The 23,281-nt window shown below is 52.3% G+C and overlaps 1 protein-coding gene across 2 annotated transcripts in view; it reads right to left on the reverse strand.

The window, feature by feature from the left end:
• UNC119 (unc-119 lipid binding chaperone) overlaps nt 1-23,281 on the reverse strand; it is a 44,554-nt gene that overhangs the window by 14,231 nt on the left and 7,042 nt on the right. For both annotated transcript variants that reach the window (XM_074974772.1, XM_074974773.1), the window contains exons 2-3: nt 8,117-8,230; nt 4,337-4,439 (exon numbers count right to left, since the gene is read on the reverse strand). In XM_074974772.1, the coding sequence (XP_074830873.1) occupies nt 4,337-4,439; nt 8,117-8,230 (217 nt within the window). The remainder of the gene's footprint in view (nt 1-4,336; nt 4,440-8,116; nt 8,231-23,281) is intronic.

The raw sequence follows: 23,281 nt of genomic DNA on the forward strand, positions 1-23,281 counted from the left end.
TACCCTTCGTTCGCTGGGGCTTCACACGCCTGCTACCCAGCGCAGACAGTTTAGGCCTCAACCTGCTCCTCGTCCTTATCAACCCCAGAACCGCCAGGACGCTCCACATAGGCGGAACAGGAGCACTCTGAGAAGGCAACGTCCTCCCTCTGGGCAAAACTCAGGCCACCCTAGGGCCCCACAGGGCTCTAGACCACCCTTTTGAGGGTACGGTCGAGGACAGCTTGCTAGTTCGACCTTTGGATCCTTCCCATCTTACTTTCTCATCCAGTCTCTCCCCTTTCTACCGTGCCTGGTCTCAAATTACTTCGGATTGCTGGGTGCTCCGCACAGTAGAGGTGATATTCCATCCAATTCTGTACCCTCTGACCCCCCCCAACCCCTTTCAGGGACCCCTCTCACGAGCAACTTGTGTGTGAAGTGGTGCAGTCCCTCCTCTCGGTAGGGGCAGTGGAGGAGGTTCCTCAGGAGCTAAGGGGCAAGGGTTTTTACTCCCAGTACTTCCTAATACCAAAGGCCAAGGGGGGGCCTCAGACCCATACTGGACCTGCGACAACTCAACAAGCACGTAAAGAAACCAAGTTTCGCATGGTCTCGCTAACCTCCATTACCCCTCACTGGATCCAGGAGACTGGTACACCACCCTCAACTTGAAGGATGCGTATTTTCATATCTCAATAGTCGCACATCACAGACGCTACCTCACGTTCGTGGTGAACACAGGCCACTACCAGTTTGCCGTCCTCCCATTCAGACTGTCGACTGCCCCACAAGTATTCACAAAATACATGGCAGTCATCGCGGCGTTCCTGGGCAAGCGCCAGATACAGGTCTTTCCATACCTCTATGACTGGCTGATCAAGAGTTGCTTGAGGGCCCAGGTGGAGGCTCAGGCCGAGTTTATAAGGAGGACCTTCCTTGACTTAGGTCTCCTCCTGAACGAGGAAAAATCCACTCTGTCCCCGATGCAGAGGATAGAATTCATAGGCGCGGTCCTGGACTCTACTCAAGCCAGAGCATACCTCCCGGAGGCCAGGTTTTGCTCACTTCAGGACATCATACAAGGCCTCGGACAGTTCCCCACGATATCTGCAAGAAACGGTCTAAAGCTGCTGGGACACATGGCCTCCTGCACTTACGTGGTGCAGCATGCCAGGCTCAGGCTGCGCCCACTCCAGTCTTGGCTGACGTCAGTGTACCGACCAGCCTGAGATGCGTTGGACAGGGTAGTAACCCTGCCCCGCCTGGACTCCGTCCTATGGTGGCTCAACTCTCGAATGGTTTGCACAGGGGTACCTTTTGCCAGCCCTCAGCCCTCGCTCACCTTGGTGTCAGATGCCTCAGATCTGGGTTGGGGGGCTCACCTAGGGGACCTCAAGACCCAAGGCCTCTGGTCTCCAGTGGACCTCGCTCTTCACATCAATGTCAAAGAGCTGAGGGCAGTGCGTCTGGCCTGCTACGCTTTCAAAACGCACATAACGGGCAGATGTGTTTCAATCCTCATGGACAACCCCTCTGCGATGTTCTATACCAATAAATGGGGTGTGGAGGGGTGCACATTCATTCCTCTCCCGTGCCGAGAAGCCCTTGCGCTGTGGGACTTCTGCACAGAGCACTCGATCCACCTGCAGGCCTCATACCTCCCACGGGTGCGAAACACACTGGCGGACAGCCTCAGCCGCACCTTCAACAGCCACAAGTGGTCCCTTTGGCCAGATGCGGTGAGCTCAACCTTCCGGTTCTGGGGCTCTCCCCAGATAGACCTGTTCGTCACTCCGGACAACAAGAAAAGTTAGACATTCTGTTCTCTAGGGAACCACGGTGAGGGGTCCATCAGGGACGCCTTCCTTCTCTCGTGGGAGGGCGGCCTGCTGTATGCTTTCCCACCCATCCCGCTAGTCCACAGGGCGCTCCTCAAGATCCGCAGGGACCAGGCCCGAGTCATACTAACAGCGCCGGTGTGGCCGCGTCAGCAGTGGTTCACCTCGCTCCTGAAAATGTCCATAGCGGCCCCTCTCACCTTACCGCTGGTTCCCGACCTGATTACACAGGACCAGGGCCGTCTCCAGCACCCGAACCTGGAGTCGCTCCATCTTACAGTCTGGATGCTCCATGGCTAAGTGCCACAGAGCTCTCTCTTGTTCGGACCAGGTCAGACAAGTCCTCCTGGGTAGTAGAAAGCCCTCCACCAGGGCTACTTACCTGGCCAAGTGGAAAAGGTTCTCCATCTGGGCAGAGCAACGTAGTTAGCCACCGCTCCTCACCCCCATGCCATTTATACTGGACTACCTCCTTCACCTAAAGCACCAGAACTTGTCCCGGTCATCAGTAAAGGTCCACTTGGCCGTTATCTCCGCCTTCCACCCAGGTTCAGACGGTCTCTCGGTCTTTGCAAACCCTATGGTCAGTCGTTTTCTCAAGGGTTTGGACAGGCTCTTCCCACACACGCATCAGCCTGTCCCTGCCTGGGACCTCAATTTAATCCTCTCCAGGCTTACAGGCCCGCCATTTGAACCTCTGGCCACCTGCTCCCTGCTATCTCTCTCATTCAAGGTTGTGTCCCTCATAGCAATTACCTCGGCCCAACGGGTCTCAGAGCTCAGGGCCCTCACGTCTGAGCCCCCTTACACAGTTTTTCATAAGGATAAGGTTCAGCTGAGACCGAAGGTTGTCTCCCATTTTCCCATGACCCAGGACATCTTCTCCCAGTGTTTTGTCCCAAGCCACACTCCTCCGATAGGGAGTGCAGGCTGCACTCACTGGACGTGCGTAGGGCCTTAGCCCTCTACATAGAGAGAACTAAGTCGTTCCAGAAATCCGTCTAACTCTTCGTAGCCGTGGCAGACAGAATGAAGGGCCTTCCGGTATCATCTCAACGCATATCGTCCTGGATAACGTCCTGCATTAGGGAGTGCTACCCTGGCAAAGGAGCCCGCTCTGCAGATAACCGCTCGCTCTACCAGGGCCCAGGCCTCCTCTGTGGCGTTCCTGGCACAAGTCCCTATTCAGGAAATCTGCAGGGCAGCCACGTGGTCCTCGATACATACATTTACATGGCACTGTGCAATTACACAACAGTCCAGGGATGATGCGGCTTTTGGGCGAGCTGTGCTCTTTTCTGTGGTAACTCCCCACCTCCTGAGCTCTAGCTTGTGAATCACCTGCTTGGAATGGACATGAACAATCACTCAAAGAAGAAAAAACGCTCACTCACTTTCTCATAACTGTTGTTCTTCGAGATGTGTTGTTCATGTCCATTCCAATACCCACCCTCCTACCCGTCTGTCGGAATGGTCGGCAAGAAGGAACTGAGGGGGTGGGGGGTCGGCGGGGCTTGATATTGGGCACCATGAAGGCACCACCCCAGGGGGCGCCCAGGCCGACCCTACGGATGCTGCTAGGGGAAAAAATCTTCCGGCTGGCGTGCACACACCTGCTTGGAATGGACATGAACAATCACTCGAAGAACAACCGTTACGAGAAAGTGAGTAACTGTTTTATCCAATATCCTGCCGGCAATCTCCGAGGAGAGCAGAAAGGGGCCTCCCACCCAACCCAGAACGGAAGGTGTGGGCATCTCAGCCAAAACCTGCACCTCTCAACACCCCACCACAGATACATTGCTACCTGTAAGGGAAGGACACATTTTGAGCGAGCTAGGCTCAGCTGGAATAAATTAATACACAACCAATTCCCTGCACCAGTTGGTTTTTTCAGTTTCAGGATATGCCCCCCACATACTTGCACATCTGCACTTTACAATGTAAAAGTCAGCGGCGATATTCCTCGACCAACGTTTTACAGAAAAACCTGTTTTACTGGTGCTGCACATAAGCATCACTTATTGACCCGCACCAGGTCCTACCAGGCCCACCAAAGGCAATGCAATGGTGCAAATGCTGATGTGCTTTAAATGTTCTCATTGGAATTCATGATTCCATTCGCATCCATGGAGTGATGCTGGGAACGAGGGAGGCTGCAGAGCCCTCTTTCAAAATCTGAGCAACGGGGACAGCAACAGCCAAGCCACACTTCTCCGAAGAGCAGCTGGGATACCTGCATGTAGCCTGTTGGTTCTGCACCGCTGCATGAGAACCTAGCATTAGTCTCTTAGGCCCCATTTCTCGATACGGTACAAGCACTGGGCAGGTTGAATGTTCAAACCTCAAGGTGTTAGGAGATCCTCGTCACAATCAGCAAAAAGCCCCTACGAAACTGACTTAAGTTGCAAACCTATCTGGTACCTACAGCAAACTAAAGACACTTTCACCCCAAACAGTAAGAGTGCAACCGATTTCAGTACTAGGAAGAGCAGCACAATACCCCAGGTACTTACGTGGCTCCAACCTGCCGAAGTCTAAGGAAAGCTGGGGTGAACTGATAGCGAACAAAGCGTCCGGCATTAGGGTCAACATCCTTTTTATCACCATGTTCACGTTCTGGAATGGTACAAATCAAATCTTCATAATTGTGGACTGAGAAACAGGAACCTAAGGAGAGCACCTTTATGTGGTACCCTGAAGTCCGCCCTCCCCCTCAGAGATCCTCCATTCCTGATACTGCCTGTCTCCTCAGTTTGAAAGCCCAGCCAAAGACTGCATAAAATGTTTGTGGACAAGTCAGGCAAACTCAGGCACTGAAAAGTTAACTATCTGCAGACAGTGGCTAATGTTTACTTACCTACTAGGGGTCCTGTGCTGTGTATTTTCTGTAAAGAGCTTGGAGAGCCTCAGGTGGAAAGTAATACACAAGTACAGATTTAATAATTTTATTAAGGTAATGTTGAAGAAAAAATGGCTATGTTCAGTATTACACATCTACCCTAAACACTTCCGGGTCACTGATGCTATGTCAGCTAATCTATTTGCTAGTTTGTATCCCTAACGAGTATGAATACATCCAGAAAACTAAAGACAGATCTACCACCTGTCTGCTTCTTGAGGGAAATGTAGTGACAGAGATAGCAGAGTCCACCTTTGCAGCAGGAATTTCTTTGTGAAGGAATCAAGTCAGCTGGGGCAGTAGAGAATGTGGGGGGCCTCTCTCTGGATCTCCTCAACACGTTCTCATTATTGTATTTTGGTTCTTCAGAGTTGATTTCATCATGGGGCTATCAGTGTGGGGCTGTAGTGTTGCTTCAGAGCCATAAAGTTTGGCTCTTCAGCTCTGTCCTTCTCCTCATGCCATTCCATAGGGACAGCATCCCTAGCAGAAAGGGGTAACGCACACACTGGATTCCAGCTCTATAAACATGGAAGAATCTGAAAACAGTTACACAAAGTAAATGTTTGCAGAAGAACCTGGACAGTGGAGGCCAGATCACTAGCTTCTCTCTCCCTCTCTCTCAGGAGTTGGCTCACAAGACAGTAATACAGTTTGGAATGACTGGCAACCTCTGCTCAATGGAGACTCGCTGCTGGAACAGTAGGAGAGTTGAAGGCAAGGACCCAGGTGATTTAACAGTGGAAAGTAAGGCCCAGAACTGGAAGAACCACTGGGGCTGCAAGTGTGTTAGCAAAGACACATATGGGAAGCTTGCACAGCACCTACCCACACTATCCCTGCCTAGAGCCAGACATAAGAAGCCTATTACTTTCCATAGCACCAAATTCAGTAACATTTGGAGGGCTTGGGGGAGGAGCAATAAACACACGATGGGAGCGGACATGTAGAAAAGTCCAGGAATGCTAGATTTCCCAATTCCCATTTTCCTTCTGAGTGGGCACAGACTTGCCGCTTCTGCCACATCTGCTGTTGATTCTGTCCCTCACAGCGTTAAGATTGCCCTGCAGCCAAGCACAGCAAATTGGCCTGCCTGCCACTTCTGAACAGCTCCCTCTATTCACTGGCTGCTGGGGAAACTGTTTACAGGTTACGTTCGTTCTCTGTCACTGAGCAGGTAAGTGCTTTACATTCAGGGAACAATATTTTAAGTTATTTATATGACTGAAATATAAAGGATTTGTTCCTCAAATGTAAACGTTGATCTCAATCCCAGCTGCAAAGTCATGCTGCTAGCCAGGGCTGCTCTACCCTGGCAGGGGGAAGGATGGATCTAAGTTACGCCATTTCAGCTACGTGAATAATGTAGCTGAAGTCGACGTACTTAGATTTACTTACTGCAGTGTCCTCACTGCAGCAGGTCGACTGCTGATGCTCCCCTGTAGACTCCGCCTACGCTTCTCACTCCGGGAGAGCACTCGGTGGTCAATTTATCGCATCTTCCCTAGACGTGATAAATCGACCCCCACTGGATCAATCACTCCAGAGGTGAGAGTGTAGGCAAGCCCCCATTAGTGTCCCAACTCTTACACTTCTGTGTCAGTAAAGATTTGAGAGTGTTTGGAGTCACTTTGCTGTCTCCTGTAGAGCATAAGAATGGCCACCCTGGGCCCGACTAGTGGTCCACATAACCCAGCATCTTGTCTTCCAGCAGTGACTGGTGCCAGGTGCTTCAGAGGAAAAGAACAGAACATGGCAAATATCGAGTGACCCATCCCGTCACCCAGTCCCAGCTTGTGGCAAGTCAGAGGTTTAGGGACATCTGGAGCATTGGTTGTGTCCCTGACCATCTTGGCTAATAGCCATTGATGAACCTATCCTCCATAAACCTAATTCTTTTTTGAACCCAGTTATACTTTTGACTGCAGGACACTGAACGAGCCATTTCAGCTCTGTGCTTCACTTTCTCCATCTGTAACATGAAGAAAAAACTCCATTTCACGTGCAGGGAGACAGAGGTTCAAAGGGACACAACTTAAAATATAAGTCATGCTTCTGTCTGAATTGTCATCATCATTTATGGTTACAAGTAACACCAAAGAGTCGACAGAGATTAAACAAACCCTGTGTGTTTCAGTTTGCTTACTTTGTGCCTTTGATAGTACTTCACATACACTCAGTTCCTCCTCTACAGAGAGACTCTCCCTCTGGAGAAGTGTCTCTTCACTGCTGCTGTGTGAAAGACATTTTAAGCGATAGGAAAATAGGATTGTGAAACCACAGAAACTGGCAGGGGCACTGAGAAGCTGGTGTCAAATCTGAGACTACTGCTTCCAATTACGCGAACCAGTGCCACCAGGACCTCATATCGCCGCTCTCCCATGTATGTGCAGCATCCACCTGTCGCCTCTTGTCACACATAGCGAATTAAGAACACTGTGGAAGGGACTTGCTTTTTTATCACGTCTGTATTGGCACAACGGGCACTGATGAAGGCGAATGCCTAGAGCAGGGGAGGGCAAACTATGGCCAGCAGGATGGATCCGTCTGGTCAGGGCTTTCAATCCAGCCCGCGGGATTGCCAGTTGCGGTGCAGCGGGACTAAGGCAGACTCCCTGCCTGCCCTGGCCCCGTGCCGCTCCCAGAAGCGGTCGGCACCATGTCCTTGCAGCCCCGGGGGGGGGGGGGGGGGACGGGGACGGGGACGGGGGGGACAGAGGGCTCAGTGTGCAGCCCCTGGGGGAGGGGGGACAGAGGGCTCTGTGCGCTGCCAGGCACCGCCCCCCGCAGCTCCCATTGGCCAGGAATGGGGAACTGTGGCCAATGGGCGCTTCAGGGGTGTTACCTGCAGGCGAGGGCAGAGGGCAGCACGTGGCAGAGCTGCCTGCCCCATCCCACCCCCAGGAGCCACTGCCGGACATGCTGGCCACTTCCGGGAGCAGTGCGGGGACAGGGCAGGCAGGGAGCCTGCCTTAGCCCCACTGCCACCCCGAAGCTGCTCGAGGTAAGTGGCACCGGGCTGGAGCCTGCACCCCAACTCCCTGCCCTGAGCCCCCTGCCACACCCCTCCTGCACCCCAACCCCCAGCTCTGAGCCCCCTCCCACACGCTGCACCCCAACCCCCTGCCCCAGCTCTACATTCATGGCCCTGCATACAATTTCCCCACCCAGATGTGGCCCTTGGGCCAAAAAGTTTGCCCACCCCGGCTTAGAGGCCCAACTGAGATAGGAAGATAATTTTCTTTGAAGTGACTAGATTTCAAGTTGACAGTGTCTCTTTGCTATTTGGGAAGTGTTTGGAGCGAAAGAGGCCGGAGAAAGGCAAAGGTTATTTCTGAAGAAGAGAGGTGTGAAGTGGCATTTGTTTATTAGTGACAACATTCTCTGCACTCACCTGAAGCAGGTGGTTTGGTGATTTCAAACAGTACCGTGCCAGACTCCATGTCTCGGATTTTAAACCTGGTGAAATCTATCTTGTACACATTTTCCTCAGGAGTGCACAAATAATCTGTGGAAGGAAAGCAAATTCAGTAAGGAAAGGGTGTGTTGCATTGGCTTGGACTTCAGACTGCTCTCTGGGATCACAACCAGCAGTGGGGGTGGCCAAATGCACCCCAAAAACCCCTTTTCTTTAATACAGAGCTGCAGCCTACAGAGGCTACAATTCCCAGTTTGCAGCGCTCCATGTTGATCTAAATGGAAAGATGAAAAGATGGAAAAATGCCTTCTCCCAAGGCATGGAGGAGTCATTGCCATGCCCTGACCCTGGCCCTCCACCTTCTGGATCCCTTTTCGTCCAGGGCCCTGAAAAGCAGGCAGCCGTCGATCGAGCTCTGGTCTCTTCCGTTTAAGAAGCCTGCCAGAGTGCAAATGCTAAACAGCTTCGCAGGCACTAAGCCGACTTCACCTAAACAGAACAAGTATTCCCAAGACACAATACTGCCTCACCTCACCATTCACACTAGTCTGGGGGTGAGTTCTGCTACCTTTTCCTCCGGGCTCACGGAAGCTAACAGCAACCGGCCTGCAGCTATTTTTAACTAGAGGTGGATCTTGACTAGACTGTGGTCTGCTAATGGGGCCCTTTCCTGAGTCAACCACTGCTAAGTTCTGTGGCTGAACACCACTCTTTCCAACCCGTGTCTTGCTGTGTCTTGGGACCAATTCCAACTCCCTGCCACTAGACAGCAACTTTACCTTTGTGCTGGGTGCGGGAGGGGAGATCATTAGTCCTGTGGCTACTCTCCATGTTACAGAGGCACAGAGTAAAGGCAGCTCTGAAAACCTATTTTATGCTGGCAAAATCTAAATTAATTTAGACCACCAATATATACATAAGTGAACTTAGCTTGCAAATGCATGAGTGAAGAACAGTGTCTGGGGCATTTCTGAGAGACCTGCTCTAGAGCAGTGGTCCCCAAACTGAGGAGCGTGGAGGAATGTTCTCCACCCCCAGGCCAGCTCCACCTCCTCCTCCTCCATCCCCAGTTCTGCCTTCAGCCCAAGCTCCTCTGCTGAGCTAACTGTGCAGTAATGGCGGGGGGGGGGAGGGAGTGGAATGAGAGGAAAAATTTGGGCACAACAGGTCTGAGGTTTGAGCACAGCTGGAATCTATAATTCCTGAGTTCTAATCCCAGCTCATCACTTAGTGGCTGTGCCTGCTTCCCCACTTCTAAAATTGGGATCATATCCACCTCCCAAGGGTGTAGTAAGGGTCAGCTAGCTAAGGACTTATCTACACTTACATTGGGAGGTTTAGGTTGGATATTAGGAAACACTATTTCATTACGAGGGTGGTGAAACACTGGAATGGGTTACCTAGGGAGGTGGTGGAATCTCCTTCCTTAGAGGTTTTTAAGGCCCGGCTTAACAAATCCCTGGCTAGGATGATTTAGTTGGTGACCTCCTGAGGTCTCTTCCAACCCTGATAGTCTATGATTCTATGAATGCTGCAGCTGTGTGCGAGTCCATAGTGGAGACTATACCTATGTCGATGGGAGAGCTTTTCCTGTTGGCACTGGTACTCCACCTCCTGGAGAGGTGAGACCTACGTGGACGGGAGAAGCCCTCCCTCCCATTGACATACTGCTGTCTACACCAGAGATTAGTTCAGAATAACTATGTCGCACAAGGGAGTGGACGAAGTTATATCGACATACGTTTATAGTGTAGTGTAGACAAAGCCTAACACATGTGAGGGAATTACTGTAGGTTTCAGACAGGAGGAGCGTGCTTTAGAGGAAGCACAAATGAAGTGCGTATACTAACTACTGTGTTGGTCAAATCCTTGGATAGAAAGTGACCAGTGTGATTCAAGACTGCCCCAGTACATTAAGAATGTGTCTTAAATCAAGCACATTGTGACTAGCAGGGTAGAAAGATATCCTATGATCTCTGCACAACAAACTGTACCAGAAGCCAGACCACAAAGCCCTCAGGCTGGGATTTGCAATCACAGGAACTGGATCCCAGCACTCTAGAGCAGACACAGACATGTGTTTGATCATTCCCAGGTTGCTAGCCTGTACCATGCATGTAATCTGCGGTTTTGTGTGACTATTTTCAACTGTTGTGTTACTGAAAGTTAACTGCACATTCTGTGCCTTTCCTCTTCCAGGAGCCTCTTTGCAGACGCTCTATCCAGAGAACTGTTTGAACACTCAACAGCATAAAGAACATGAGCATTAGACTTACCCTCCACAGGATTTTACTGCGGGGTGCCATCACCAGCAGACAGTGGAAGTTCATAGGAAATGGAGTCCGTTAGGGATGCTATTAAGCACAAAGCTTTCTGTTGGCATGTGGCAGTGACATTTCCCTCTCAGAGTATCAGCACAGAACAAGTGGAAACACTAACAGCAGCTCTTTGATTGTTGGTTTGGCCAAAATAATTTTCTTCCTATCCAAGAGCTGTGCAGAAGCTCAACTATGTCAGTCATTGCTGGTTATCACAAGTCTAGCTGAGGCCCACTGCTGAGAGAAGAACCCTATTAAAGCAAAGCATTCTTTCAGCTGCATAAAACCCCACATTTCCTGGTGACTCTTGAGCAGAGATAGTCCAGGCATTTAAAGCAACACTCCATTCTGGACTCCAACAAGGAAACCCTAAACTTGAATACGGGGAACGTGTCATGTGAAGATACATGAGGGTTAAGGGTCAGCGCAGGGCCAGGCCAAACTGTTAGCAAGGCTGATCTGGCTGGAACATTCTAGGATACTTACGTAAGTTAATTTGTGCCCCATAGGCACATATTAATATCACTTCTGCCCACTATCAAAGGCTGTGCACCTAATTGCAGAGAGGCAGCTGCTTCTGAAAGGTGTAAGAGCCACAGTCAGTAACATGATCAGACCACATGCTCCAGACAAGTGAACTACTTGGTAACAGTCTGGAAGGGGGAGGGGGTGCGATGTGCAAGTCATGTTTGTCCACAAGTTAATTATTAACTGTTTTTCTTCTGCAGAATTCTTCCCCAGCTAGCACCATGGCAACAGTTATCCCCATCCTAGGCAGCGGTGGTTGCTATAGTAACGGTGTCCGTGGATCACCCAAATGAGAGCAGAGCTATGGGCAAAGAGCTACACAGAAGGCCGAGTGCTGGCCACTCCGTCTCTCTGGCACTGAAAAACCTTCACAACCTTTTCCAGCTCTGCAGGGGAAGTCTTTGAAACACCCTCATCTTTACCAGTACTCTGGTATCTAGCTGGACCACCCCCAGGCAGGTTAGCTGCCAGGGGGAAGGTGGGATTTGGTGTAATTGGTAACAGCTTTCCTGCCCTACCCCCTAGAATGGCATTGTCCAGTCTCCTAGCAGAGACACACACACACACGCACTTGACGTGGTATCAACCCAGCTCCTCTCAGAGTCTGCACGGAGATATTTGCTTCCTCCAAGTCCTGCTCAGAAACAGGCTCTTTCCCAACAGCTCCCATTATTAATGATGGAGACACTTGCTAACTGCACAAACACTGCCTCCTCTCCCAAGGCCTGCTGTATTTAAGAACCACCTAGGACATTATGTAAGAAATGTGTTGTCAGAGAAGGAATCCAGCACCTCATGTAAACCACTGGTGAGACCCTACCCTGACCTTCTCTTTACAGATAAATATTTCTACAGAACGAGCAGAAGCCCTGTCCACAGCCTGCAGCCACAGAGTCTGAGCTTCGCTCACCTGCAAGCAGAAGTGTCAGGGTGCCAGAAGGCCAAGGTCATACCTAACTAGCCTAGGACAGAGCAGCCTCCTCTCTACAGAGGTAGAACTGGAGACTACAGGCTCCAACCTGGCCTGCTCCACCACGTTGAAGGGGGAGAAATGGCCACAGGCAACTCTGAAGAACACTGTACGTTGCATTTGGCCTACAGTCTGACACCCAAGCTGTAGGGTACTGGCTCTGAGTCATCTACATAAAGTCTTCTCCCTCCTACTTAGTCACTTCTACCAGCTCCACCTCAACCTGTGTGGCTCTACAGGGGGAAGCATCACAAACTGACCAGAATCAGCGACTCCCATTTCTACACAGTCCGAGAGAAACATCTGCAGTCTCACTGCTGAGCGCTGTCCACAGGTTAAGGCCACAGCTAGAACCAGGCTCCGAGTCCAAGGTCTGTAGAACCAGAGGCAGCCCAGGGGACCAGCAGTGCTCTCATCGCCACCAGAACTGAGCTCAACTCCTGCAGCATGGTTCAATCAGCGGCCAGAGCCCGATGGGAGAGGAAGAGCCACTCCTCCGGGGAGCAGCATGAAGTACATATGTCCCAAAGCCCCACGTCTGAGGATGAGGGTAAAATGATCAAACTGCACCAGAACGGGCTTGGTGCTGAGCCAGCACGAAAGCCCAAAGCAACAGGTGGCAGGGTGAAGGGACGCCAGCGGGCCAGGCAGCCCCACATGGAGGCTGTGAGAGAATAAGCTTTATATAAACTCAGGTAAAACAGAAAAATGTTTCTCACTCATGACTTTGCCTCTCCAGAGCCCCCCCGTAAGGGCGAGATACATGGCCTTGGAAAGACAGGGTGGGAACACAGGCATCCAGAGGCGTCTCTTCGGCTGGCAATCCACATGCTCTCAGGGTCTCCAGAAACAGAGTCCCATCTCGTCAGAGGAGAAGAGCCCACATCCAGGAATTCTTCACACAGCGCCTCACAAACTTCAGAGCCAAAATATTTAATTGGAGGCTTCAGTGCCCCCTACCAAAATAAAAGTCTGACTCCTTAAAGCCAGTTGTCGTGTATCCCGTCCCGTCTCTGGCACGGTCCCTTATTTGGAATAGGACCGGGCAATACAGTTTGTGCTCCTGTGCCAGCCGCGCCTTCTGCCCAAATCCAAAGGGGAAAATCCCCAGGGCAGGTCCTGCGGTGTCGGCAGCCTCGGCACTTCCATGTGGGATTTCATTCTGATGTCAAGTGCCGACGCAACAGGAGGCCATGGCTGGCTATCAGGAGAAGACGGCCGTTTTCACACTATGTCCTAGGGAATCAGCCCACGACTCGGAGCATTTGCATGTGCACACAGCCCAAGAACCTGCACACTGCAACTAGAAGGTTGCAGACGGCCAGGAAATACTAGAGTTAGGGGCCCAGCAGCAGTGATAGGCTGGCCATGTTGCAGATCCTACGTGTTTTGGAGGATGCATTTTATGACCCCAATATATTGAGCTGCATATTTAACAAGAAAAGAATCAGCCCTTATATATGTGCAGCATAGCTGGGCCAGCGCTGCTCACTGCATTGCCAGTCTAACGGCACCAACTCAACATCGCATTAGCAGGGTTTTGCACCTAAACTCCTAGCTTTAAAATCCTGAGCTTGTCGGCTTGCAAGGATTACAGATCCCCAGGCCATGACCTGCAGAATTTGCAAGCTCCTTTCTCTACAATACATTATACAAGCTCTGCTCGCTTCATAATCAGTAGATAAGCTCAAAGACACAAAATTATAATGGTTTAGAAATAAATGCAGATCGAGTAACACACAAAAGGAGGGGACTGCTCATGCATCAAGCTAACTGGTGTCTTAACAAGATGAGAGCTTCCAATCTTATCTGCAAGACAATTCAGTAAGTCTTTGCTACATGTAACAGATGAATGGCTAGATACACAAGACAGCCCAGCCACCATCAAACTTCCAGCTGCAAGCTCCTCTCCTTCCTTCTACAGAGTAGGGAATAGATAAATCACTGAAAGAGAAGTTCAGTGACTTTTGCAGTCCTTCCCCTTCCCCTGGGAGCAGGGCAGGATTGAAAAATTGCTTTCTGCCTTGCTTAGGAAACGCCAGCAGAGGACACGCACTCTAGTCTGTAACACACAGATCCTGGTGTAAAGTCAGATGTCAGACATCATTAATGCCGAGAGAGCTCTTGCACCTTTGAGAAGGGAAGCAAAACAACCCCTTTGACGGGAATGACGGGTGTCTGGTGCCATTGCCCCTCCCTGCCCCAATCCCATGCTGGCAACCAGTCACCACAAGTCAAACCCGAATAGCACTCCTCGAGGCCTGAGTTATAAAATCCTGCACAGGTCACAAGTGAGATTAAATTTGGGGATCTCTTCTTGATCTAATGTGAGTGTTTGTCTTGATTGTTGGTTGGTTCCGTCTGGGTTGCGGAGACGTTCAGACAGCAATAGCAGCTGCTGCTCAGTCGCTGGCTCCCTCTGGAAGGAGGAAGGGAGAAACACAAAGCACTTGTGAACCAGAGTTCACCTCGGCAGCAGCAGCTAGAAGAGGGTGTTCTACCGGAAAGCCCAAGGCTGCATGGGAGCCAGCAGCAAAAGAGGAGGCATTAACTTGTGTCTCTAATGCTACTCTGCACATCAGAACTGCTGGCAGCCTGTATCCAGAAAACCCCCAGAGCAGCAGGGATTTCAGCGCCAGGGGGGCAAGCCTGGCTCGGTGGAAGGAGCTGAGTCAGTTTCACAATGGCAGTTCAATGAAGCACATACACATTGTGAAGCCAAGCAGGGCACAGCTTCTGCATCCCCACTCAGCCAAAGTGCAGCAGCGAGCAGAGGAGAGGCACATGTCACTGCCCATCCCAAGGAAGTGAACTTGGTACCCCTTCCCCACCTCACCCCAGACACTGTCCGGCTCGGGAAACCAACCAGGTGGGGACTGGAACCCCTGCAAGCCTGAAGCGGGTGCGCGGAAGGAGAGCATGTTGTTTTCCTCCTATTTCTTCAGAAAGACGCAATTCCCCAAACAGTGCACGTGCAAGGGTGGAGACACACAGCCTCACTGCACCGAGACAGTGATGGCCTCCTGCTACCCCCATTGAGCAGTGCAGAAAAGAAGGTGACTGAGGACATTGCACAGAGGACAGGCTACCTGGCATGTCTGTATATCCCAGTGACTAGCGCGAGAGAAGCCTTAGAGCCCAAGGGGGCGTGCCTGGCTCTGGAGGGAGCTCAGTTGGCCGGGCGGTAGGTGGAGAAGCACTGGTCAAATGTAAGGGCATTCCACGTGCTTTACACACGGAGACCCATGCTGTCAGCGAGATGGTCCACAAGGGGAGGGTAAAAGCCCCACAAACCACCCTCAGGGCAGCCTAAACATGAATGTCCCCTCTCCCATGGGCGAGCTGAGGATGGGAACTCCAGGGAGGGGGCTTGGATGGAACGACCCCATGGCAGAAGCAAAAAAGCAGGAAAAGACAGATAAGCGGGTGGCTGGAGCATCTGCCTGGGAATGCTGCCAGTTACCACTTGGTGCCGTCAGAGGGGCAGCCTCATCCCCATCAGAATGCACCTGTCTCATGGCCACAGCCAGGCACAGCTACCTTCTATCCCTAAGTAGCTAAGAACAAAATGGCAATAGACAAGTTAGTATGTGCAGCTACACGAACACTGCCTGTCCTCACCTCCCCTGGGCAATGGTAACCTTGCTCCTGTTCTCATTTCAAGAGACACACTAAGAGCCCTGACGAGGGCACTTCTGCATTCTCTAAGAGATTTGTTCCTTTAGTAACTACTCATTTTAGTCAAGTGGGTGCCATAAATTAGCATGAAAGGCCCCGGCTCCCATGTTCAGCCTACTGTGCTGGTGAGAGCATTTCCTCCAGCATGCACTTCTCAGAGGGAGAGGGATGGGATTACACACCATTCAGTGCCAACAGTCGGGGGGAGAGAGTAGAGAACAAACCTGGGGCCTCAAGGTCAGCCAAACAGACGTAATTCTCCCATAAAGCCCTGCAGATCACCAGAGCACACTGGCAGACTGCCTCTATTCCCAGCCTGGTGAAAGGCCACACTGGACTTCGGCACCAGCCTGGCCAGAGCACCTTTTATTGGAGCAGCTTCAATGAATTAGTGGGGGTCAGGTTCAGGGGGGAATGCTCCCAGCAACCTCCCAATTAAGATCAGGGCCATGAATTTACAGTGCCCTCCATGGGGGTAAAGGGAAAATCCTCTAGCCTCACCAACATTTATTTATAGGCATCTCATCCTTAGAGCATCTGAGCTCAGCTTTGGCAGATTTTATTCTAAGCCTTTAATTGTCTGGGGGTGGGGGAGGGAAGCAGAGTGCCAAAAGGAGGAGGAAGGTCTTAGACTCTGAGAAGGGCCCTTGGCCATACAGATAAGGGAGGCGGCAGCAGTCACCTGGGGTGAGCCTGTCTTGCCAGCAGGAGCTGGAACAGAAATCGAGAAGAGGCAGGAACCCCCTGGCTAGCACATGGCTGTTTCCTAACATGCTTTAAGAAACCAGGTCAGAGGCTATTTCGAAACCTGCTCCCAAGAGGTAAGCCAGGTGTAAGACGCAGACACTGATGCTGGACTGCTTGGAGCTGGCGATTAGGAGATTATCAGATTGGAGATTTTCAGGAGGAGGCGGGCAAACATAGCACAGACACACTGAACATGCAGGCTGGTGACCCAGGGAAAGGCACCTTCTGTCTCCCCAGCCCAGAATACACCCCCCCCCGTGGGAAGGGGGTGACTCAGAGCACTGGGGTACTCCTGGCATCCAGAGCAATGCAGAACAAGGAAGAGGAAAGAAGACTCACCAGATGGAGCAAGATTAAAACCCCCTAGAGAAGAGGGCAGGGGAGACCAAGGAGCAGGATCCTAACAAAGCACTGGAGCAAAATAGTGGGTCCTAGGTGGTTCCAAGCCTCTTGTTCTGGGCTGGGCTGAAGGCTGCCCTACCACTTGATTCCTCTTGAGTTTATTGTCTTGTAGACAAGTGCGCAAACACTGCCCTGTACGGGTATCTCACGCCCTCCGCCCCACCCCAAGCCCATAGCAGCCCAGGGAGGGGCATGTCTCAGTCCCACATGGGGCGGGGAGCGTGAGGGAGAGGAACTGACAGATGTTCTTGGGAAGCGTAGCGGGAAAGGGGATGGAGGAACAGGAGGATTTTGAGAGGAAAGGGAACCAGTGACGTGTCCCAGCTAGCACCATGGTAAGGAGGTGGCATCATGGCTTCCCAGGGGGACCAAATCCTCACTCCGGCTCCATAAGAGCAGAGCAGCTGCTGCAGGCTTCCTGTGGCTGCATGTTTCGTGGCACTACCTGCTTGAGAGTACTCTTGGGCCTGCAATTCTACTAACGTTCCTGATGCACTCAGTCCTCTCTGGGTCTCAGCCCTTCTGCAGCACCATATAATGGCAGCCCAAGAGATCTCCCCCCACTCTCACCCCCCCACAACCTCTGCAAAAGGCTTTGCCGGCCTTACAGCTACGTCTACTGGACTGTGGACACACCAGGACATGCCAATCTCACCCACGCTGGTTTCGATGGAGGCCCCGAAGACGTAGATTGTGGCATTTCTCGTCCAATCATTTAAGCAGCAAGGCCTTGCCCAGGCAGTGGGCTAGTGTGCACCAGGTGGCGTGAACCGGGCCTAAGGTTTTGTGGGGGAGACACACTGGTGTGCACTAACACACTACACACCGCGGAGCCCAGCCTCACACACCATTTGGAGGGTGTGTTCAGTATTTGTCTGAATAAAAATCCCTTCCCCTGGATTCATAGCTTGAGACCTGTAATGTCTCAGTCCTGCCAGCTTCCACGGAGTCTTCCAGGCTAGTGAAGACAAGCCCTGAATTACTAGTGTAAAGAACCTGCAAGAGAGAGCCCCAACCAACCAGACACCACAGTCCCACCCAGGGCCCCTCCCCACATCACCTCTTCTCCTGTCCCCGCGGACTAAGGATTTCCAAGGGAGCAAGGCCGCATGCACTGCCCTTTCCTACCGCTTAGGGCTCATCTTCACTAGAGAAACAGAAACTAACTGACCCTACATCTCAACCCAGGAGTCCCTAAACCATGCCTCAGTCATACTCTGAGCCCTACTGAGTCTGCTCGGCTTCCCCAGAGGGGAAATCTGAAGGGACCTGCACTGCGTCACGAGTGCTCCGAGTGAGGATGTTGTGGATAGAGTTCAGGCTCATGCTACGCCAAGCAAGGTATAGCAGTCCTCCAAGGGCTATCCCACAGTGCCCCAGCCACAGCAAAAGGGCCTCTCTGACAAACTAACCTCCACTGCCAACGGTCAGGCTGGCCTGACACCACCTCCCTGTATTTGCTGCCCACCAGCATGGAGGCAGGCCTCTGCTACAGGCTCCCTAGAGGTCAAATCGCCTCTCCCAGGAAGACGCTGCCAAGCCAGGCTTGACCACAAGCCCCTTACACAGACACGGCTCACTGGGAAGGAACGATAGATTAACAAACCAACGAACAGCAGGAAAGCAACCCTAGCGACTCGCCATGCTGGAAATACAGCGTCCCCTGCTGCCACCAACCAGGTTTGCCAGGAAAGGTGCTGCAAAAGACAATGCAGCAGCAGCCCGGACAGCCTGTGATGGGGCACAAGGCCGGAGAGGACGAGATGCTACGACCACCACAGAGAACCTGTTTTACTGGGTACTGAGTCGGACCCTTCCAAGTGCCCTTCGGGGCCGCAGCCAGCCAGCCCAACCAATTCCTCCCGGGCAAGCTCGGTTTGTTAAACTGACCATAAACCTGCCAGCAGAGACGCGAGTTCGCCTGCCTATTCCATAGAATGCACCATGGTAGCTAACAAAGCCACCAATGGATGATCCCCAAGACAGACAAAGCCTTAGACTTTCACTTGGAAGAGGTGAAATGCTACAGAAGGGAACTAACGGCACCCTGCCTAGATACACATTAGCCCCTGCAACCTGTGTATGCAGCCATCTTCATTATTCCCAGCACCCTGAGCACAGTAGAGCTAGGGTGTCCCCCACAGGCATGGACACCTTTCTGGGCAGGCAGCATGGGAAGGGCAGTGCCCTCCTGACTCCTTGGCCAACCCAGGCTGTGTTCCCAGAGCGGATGTTGGCCCTAGATTTACAGAGGGACATTTCTTCCCCTCCAGCTGCGCTTGTAATTAACTGCAATCTGAAATTAGCTTTGCCCTCTCCCTGGTAATCCCAAGTTAATCAGGCTGTAAGGTTTTCCTCTTGTTGTGAGTGGGGCTGTAAGAGCAAGTGACAAATCCTGCTAATAGCAAAGCAAATGCTACACTCGCCTTCTGTTTAATCCACCTAGAGCAATGCCAGAGATGAGTTCATGGAGGAGACGCAGGGCTTTAGTAACTGCACCCTGCATTTTCCACACAGCCAGCCCTTGACAGCTCTGGTGCAGGTCAAGGCAATGGAACTTGGGGAGAGTTTCCCATGAAGAGGACACAACACACCCAGGAGAGTTTGGACAGCATCTTCCTCCCTTAAGCTTATTAGGGGCAGGGAAACATTGAGAAGACAGGCCAGCCGGCTTTCCTGGCTTCCTGCATACATCAGCAGACAGAAGAAGCTTCCATGAATTGGAAGCAAGTGTTCCTTTGCCACAGGGTTCACCAAATGTTGTACACAGCACCTCTCACCACAGCCAGCCAGCTGCCCTGAGCCATCTAAAAGATTTACCAGTGTCCCCTTTGGGAGAAGAGACCTCCTTCCACCCACGTGTGGTTCCATAACAGGACTCCCACAGTGCACTCGTGGCCGGCTCAGCACTAAGCCGGTTTCTAATGTCAGCGGGTATTTCTGTGGTAATTGCTGAGTAACCAGCCTGGACGTTGGAGAGAGCAGCTGTTCCTCTTACATAAAACCACCGCATTTTAGACACCGAGTTCTGCCGGCTCCACCCCCAAGCTGCCAGCTCCACCACACCAGCCCCTTCCTGGGGGGTGTTTCAGTGCCAATCCAAAGGGCACTCAAGTCCGAGGGCTTGGAAGAGCAGCACCATGCATCCTGCATTCAGACTCACGTTTTCCCAACCCAGGGGCTAGGGATTCTGAGTTCAAAACACCCGCACACAGCAGCTGGGAGAAGTCCTGGGGCCTGCTTCCCGCCCCCAGCATCACAGGACATTAACGCTCAGGGCCCTGGAGAACTGGCTCTTCCAGCCTTTGCCGTGGCTGGCAAATTTCACAAATGCTTCAGGAAACCCGGCGAGTCTCTGCACAAAGCAGAGTGGCCAGGGGACGAACAAGAAGGGGCATTGCTGGCAATGCGATCACAGAATTCCAGACACGTCGCCTAGTCTCTAAAGCACATGTCACTGCAGCATCTCAGCACCTAAGCCAGTCTAGCCCATGCTGGGCCTGGACCCGGACCCGTTAGAACCGGGTTAGCAGAAGACTTCTTAGCCTTGCTCTGCCACAACCAGGATCCCTCAGCACAGCAGACGAGCGAATCTCCACAGGGCACAATGGAAGGCCCATGCTTGGACCGGATCTACCCCAGGCTATTCACTCTGCTAATGGCTCTGTCCCAGATGAAAGGCTGATGCTCCGAAGTGCCCCAGATGAGGAGGCACTTCAATCATCAAAGGGTTTGACTTATAAAGGCCTGCACAGCCTCTTGCTATAGCCAGCGGTCACCATCCCCACACCCCTGACCTGCACTCGGACCAGCGGGCCTTGGGCCTCGCCACCGTCTCGGAGAAACGAGAGGAAACCAAACTGCAAAGCACTGATGGCCCCGTAGCCAGAGGTACATTTGTAGCAAGGGCAAGGGATTGCTCAGTTGTTTGAGCATTGGCCTGCTAAACCCAGGGTTGTGAGTTCAATCCTTGAGGGGGCCATTTAGGGCTCTGGGGCAAAAATAAGGGATGGTACTTGGTTCTCCTGTGAAGGCAGGAGACTGGACTCAATGACCTTTCAAGCTCTATGAGCCAGGTATAGCTCCATATATACATATATAAAATGCCTAATGACAGCGTGTACTGTGATGAGTCAGATCCCAGGGCCACAACACCGCAGACAGAGCTCCAATGGCCAGACCAACACTGTTTCAAATGACTTCATGGCAACAGGAACTTAGGCCCTCCAAGGGGTGGAATCAGTTCAGTATTTTCCCCTCTGGAATCTGGCTGATCACGCCATCTCCCCCGCCGCCGCTCAACACTCCCCCCAGCAAAGCCACTGCGACTCACACGCATTAGCAAACATACATCACTGGGCCAGAATGGAATCGTTCCTTGCTAGAGTCACTTGTTCTCCTGACCCTGGAGCTCAGGCCGGCAGAGCCCTGTTTGCTGACCTCATTTCTGAGGAGCAACCCCCATTATCTGGGCCCCTTCCCTGTTTTAGGGCTTGCTGGGCCCATCCCATTTGCCAGGGCCAAGCCATGCACCACATGCAGGATGGTACCCTGGCTGAGCGCCCCAAGGCCCAGTCACCGCATCCACAGGATATTAACAGAGTATGGGGGCTGGGCGGGGGGGGGACGGGACGACAGCCTCATGCTTCAGGGTTTAAGTCAGTCACTAACTCCTAGGGGTTAGGCTGAGACCTTCACAGGACAGATTCCCACATCTCTCTACAGGGGGGTAGTTCTTGTACCTTCCTCTGGAGCACCTGGTGCTGGTGACTGGGTAACAGGACACTGGCGGAGACAGACCCCAGGTCAGGTCCAGTCTGGCTCCTGCTGCATGCGCTGGGCCTGCATGAACACTACACACTTCATGGATTCCCTGGGTTTGGGATTTTCTAAGCCTTACACTAAAACCATGGGAGGAGAGTTCACCTAGCATCTAGAGTCAGCTCTGGACTGGGACAAGCACCTAAAGCAACAAGGCTGGTCCACAGGGCCTAGGGGAGCTTAACTTGAGAACAGCTACGACAGGAAACAACTGTGAGCACTTGCATTTCATGCTTACCCTCAGAGTAAGTTTCCCTGCCAAACCGGCTCACCTCAAGCACCCTCTGCACCCCACCAGCAGGAAAGGGCTGAGGCTGGAGGAGCTGTCAGCCTCCCTCCCACAGCCAGTGCTCCTTCCCATCCTTGCAGCACCTTGCACAGAATGGCTGGATGTTTTCAGCATCTGCTGAAAAGGAATGGGCCCTGAAAAGTGCTCTTCGAAAAACCATCCCTCTGCACTTCCAGGGGCCAAAGGATGGTACCACAGGCAGGACCAACGCACCAGGACCTGAGTCTGCAAAACCACTACATTCCACATGTGCCTTCACTGCAGCCCCCGCCCTGCAAAGACACTGCCCAGCACGGTCCTTAGGTGCCCGTGGCAAGGCCTGGCACCAGCCAGCTACAATATTAGTCCCACATCAGATCAAATGGCGCATTCACACAAACTGGGGTCAATCTGCACAGCCTAGCGATGAAGAAACAAGGCCCTGGAAGTGAGGGTGGGCTCCTGCCAGACACAACACACCGCCAGAGCCAGGGACGGGACCAACCATGCAGCAGTTGGGTTTTTCCTCTCAAGCTGGAGCGCCCATCATGCCACGTGCGCAGCGACAGCACCCTGAGTGGGAGCCAAACGAGGGAAGGGGAGTCCCTCTCTCTGACTGTTAGCAGCCCCTGCCTGTCTGCTCTGGAACATGCCACTAGTATGCAAGGTTGGGAACCCCTGTGCTGTGCAGGGCCAGGGGAAGCCGATGGGCACAGGGAGAATACGCCCTCTCTACACACTGACGCATGGTGTCGAGACGGGAACGTGCACATGGCCCACAGTGCAGCAGGGTTCTGGCACGTGGACACCGTGGGGATGGCAGGGGAACATTCTGCAAAAGTAAAGCTCTCAAGGTCTCCCAGGGACCTGCTCAAGAAGCATCAAGGGACAAGGCCATCGAAGGAGGGAACTAAACGGTTTGTTTCTGGGACTGCTGTCCCGTAGTTAGAGAAGGCGACTACAAGCGTGGGCTCATCATTCTGTTCCCAGCTTGATATGCAACCTCGGGCAACTAATTAAACTTCCCAGCATTGCACTAGGCTGCTAGATCTGGGAGAGAAGAACGCTTTACAAGCGCCAGCCTACAGTGGGAAGGATCATTTATGTTAGTGTCAGACTGCAATATATGTTCATGTGTATTCCCTTTAAAACTCTATGTGAGAGAGCATGCATGGACATGTCAACCACAGATATACCCAGAGGTGGCTACCAAGCAGCAGCACCAGTTACATGGCCTACCACAAAATATCTTAATGCTTGTCCAAACACCGGCACACTTATCTGGAGCAACTATATCGGTGTTTGCCAAACCACACAATGCACTTCATCCTGCATGGCACAGCTGCTCTTACCATAGGACGTGAGAGCCGTCCTCTGTGCACAGCATGAGAGGCCGGAAAGTCACCCAC

The sequence above is a fragment of the Natator depressus genome, chromosome 17 (genome assembly GCF_965152275.1).
Source record: "Natator depressus isolate rNatDep1 chromosome 17, rNatDep2.hap1, whole genome shotgun sequence".
Taxonomy (NCBI): domain Eukaryota; kingdom Metazoa; phylum Chordata; order Testudines; family Cheloniidae; genus Natator; species Natator depressus.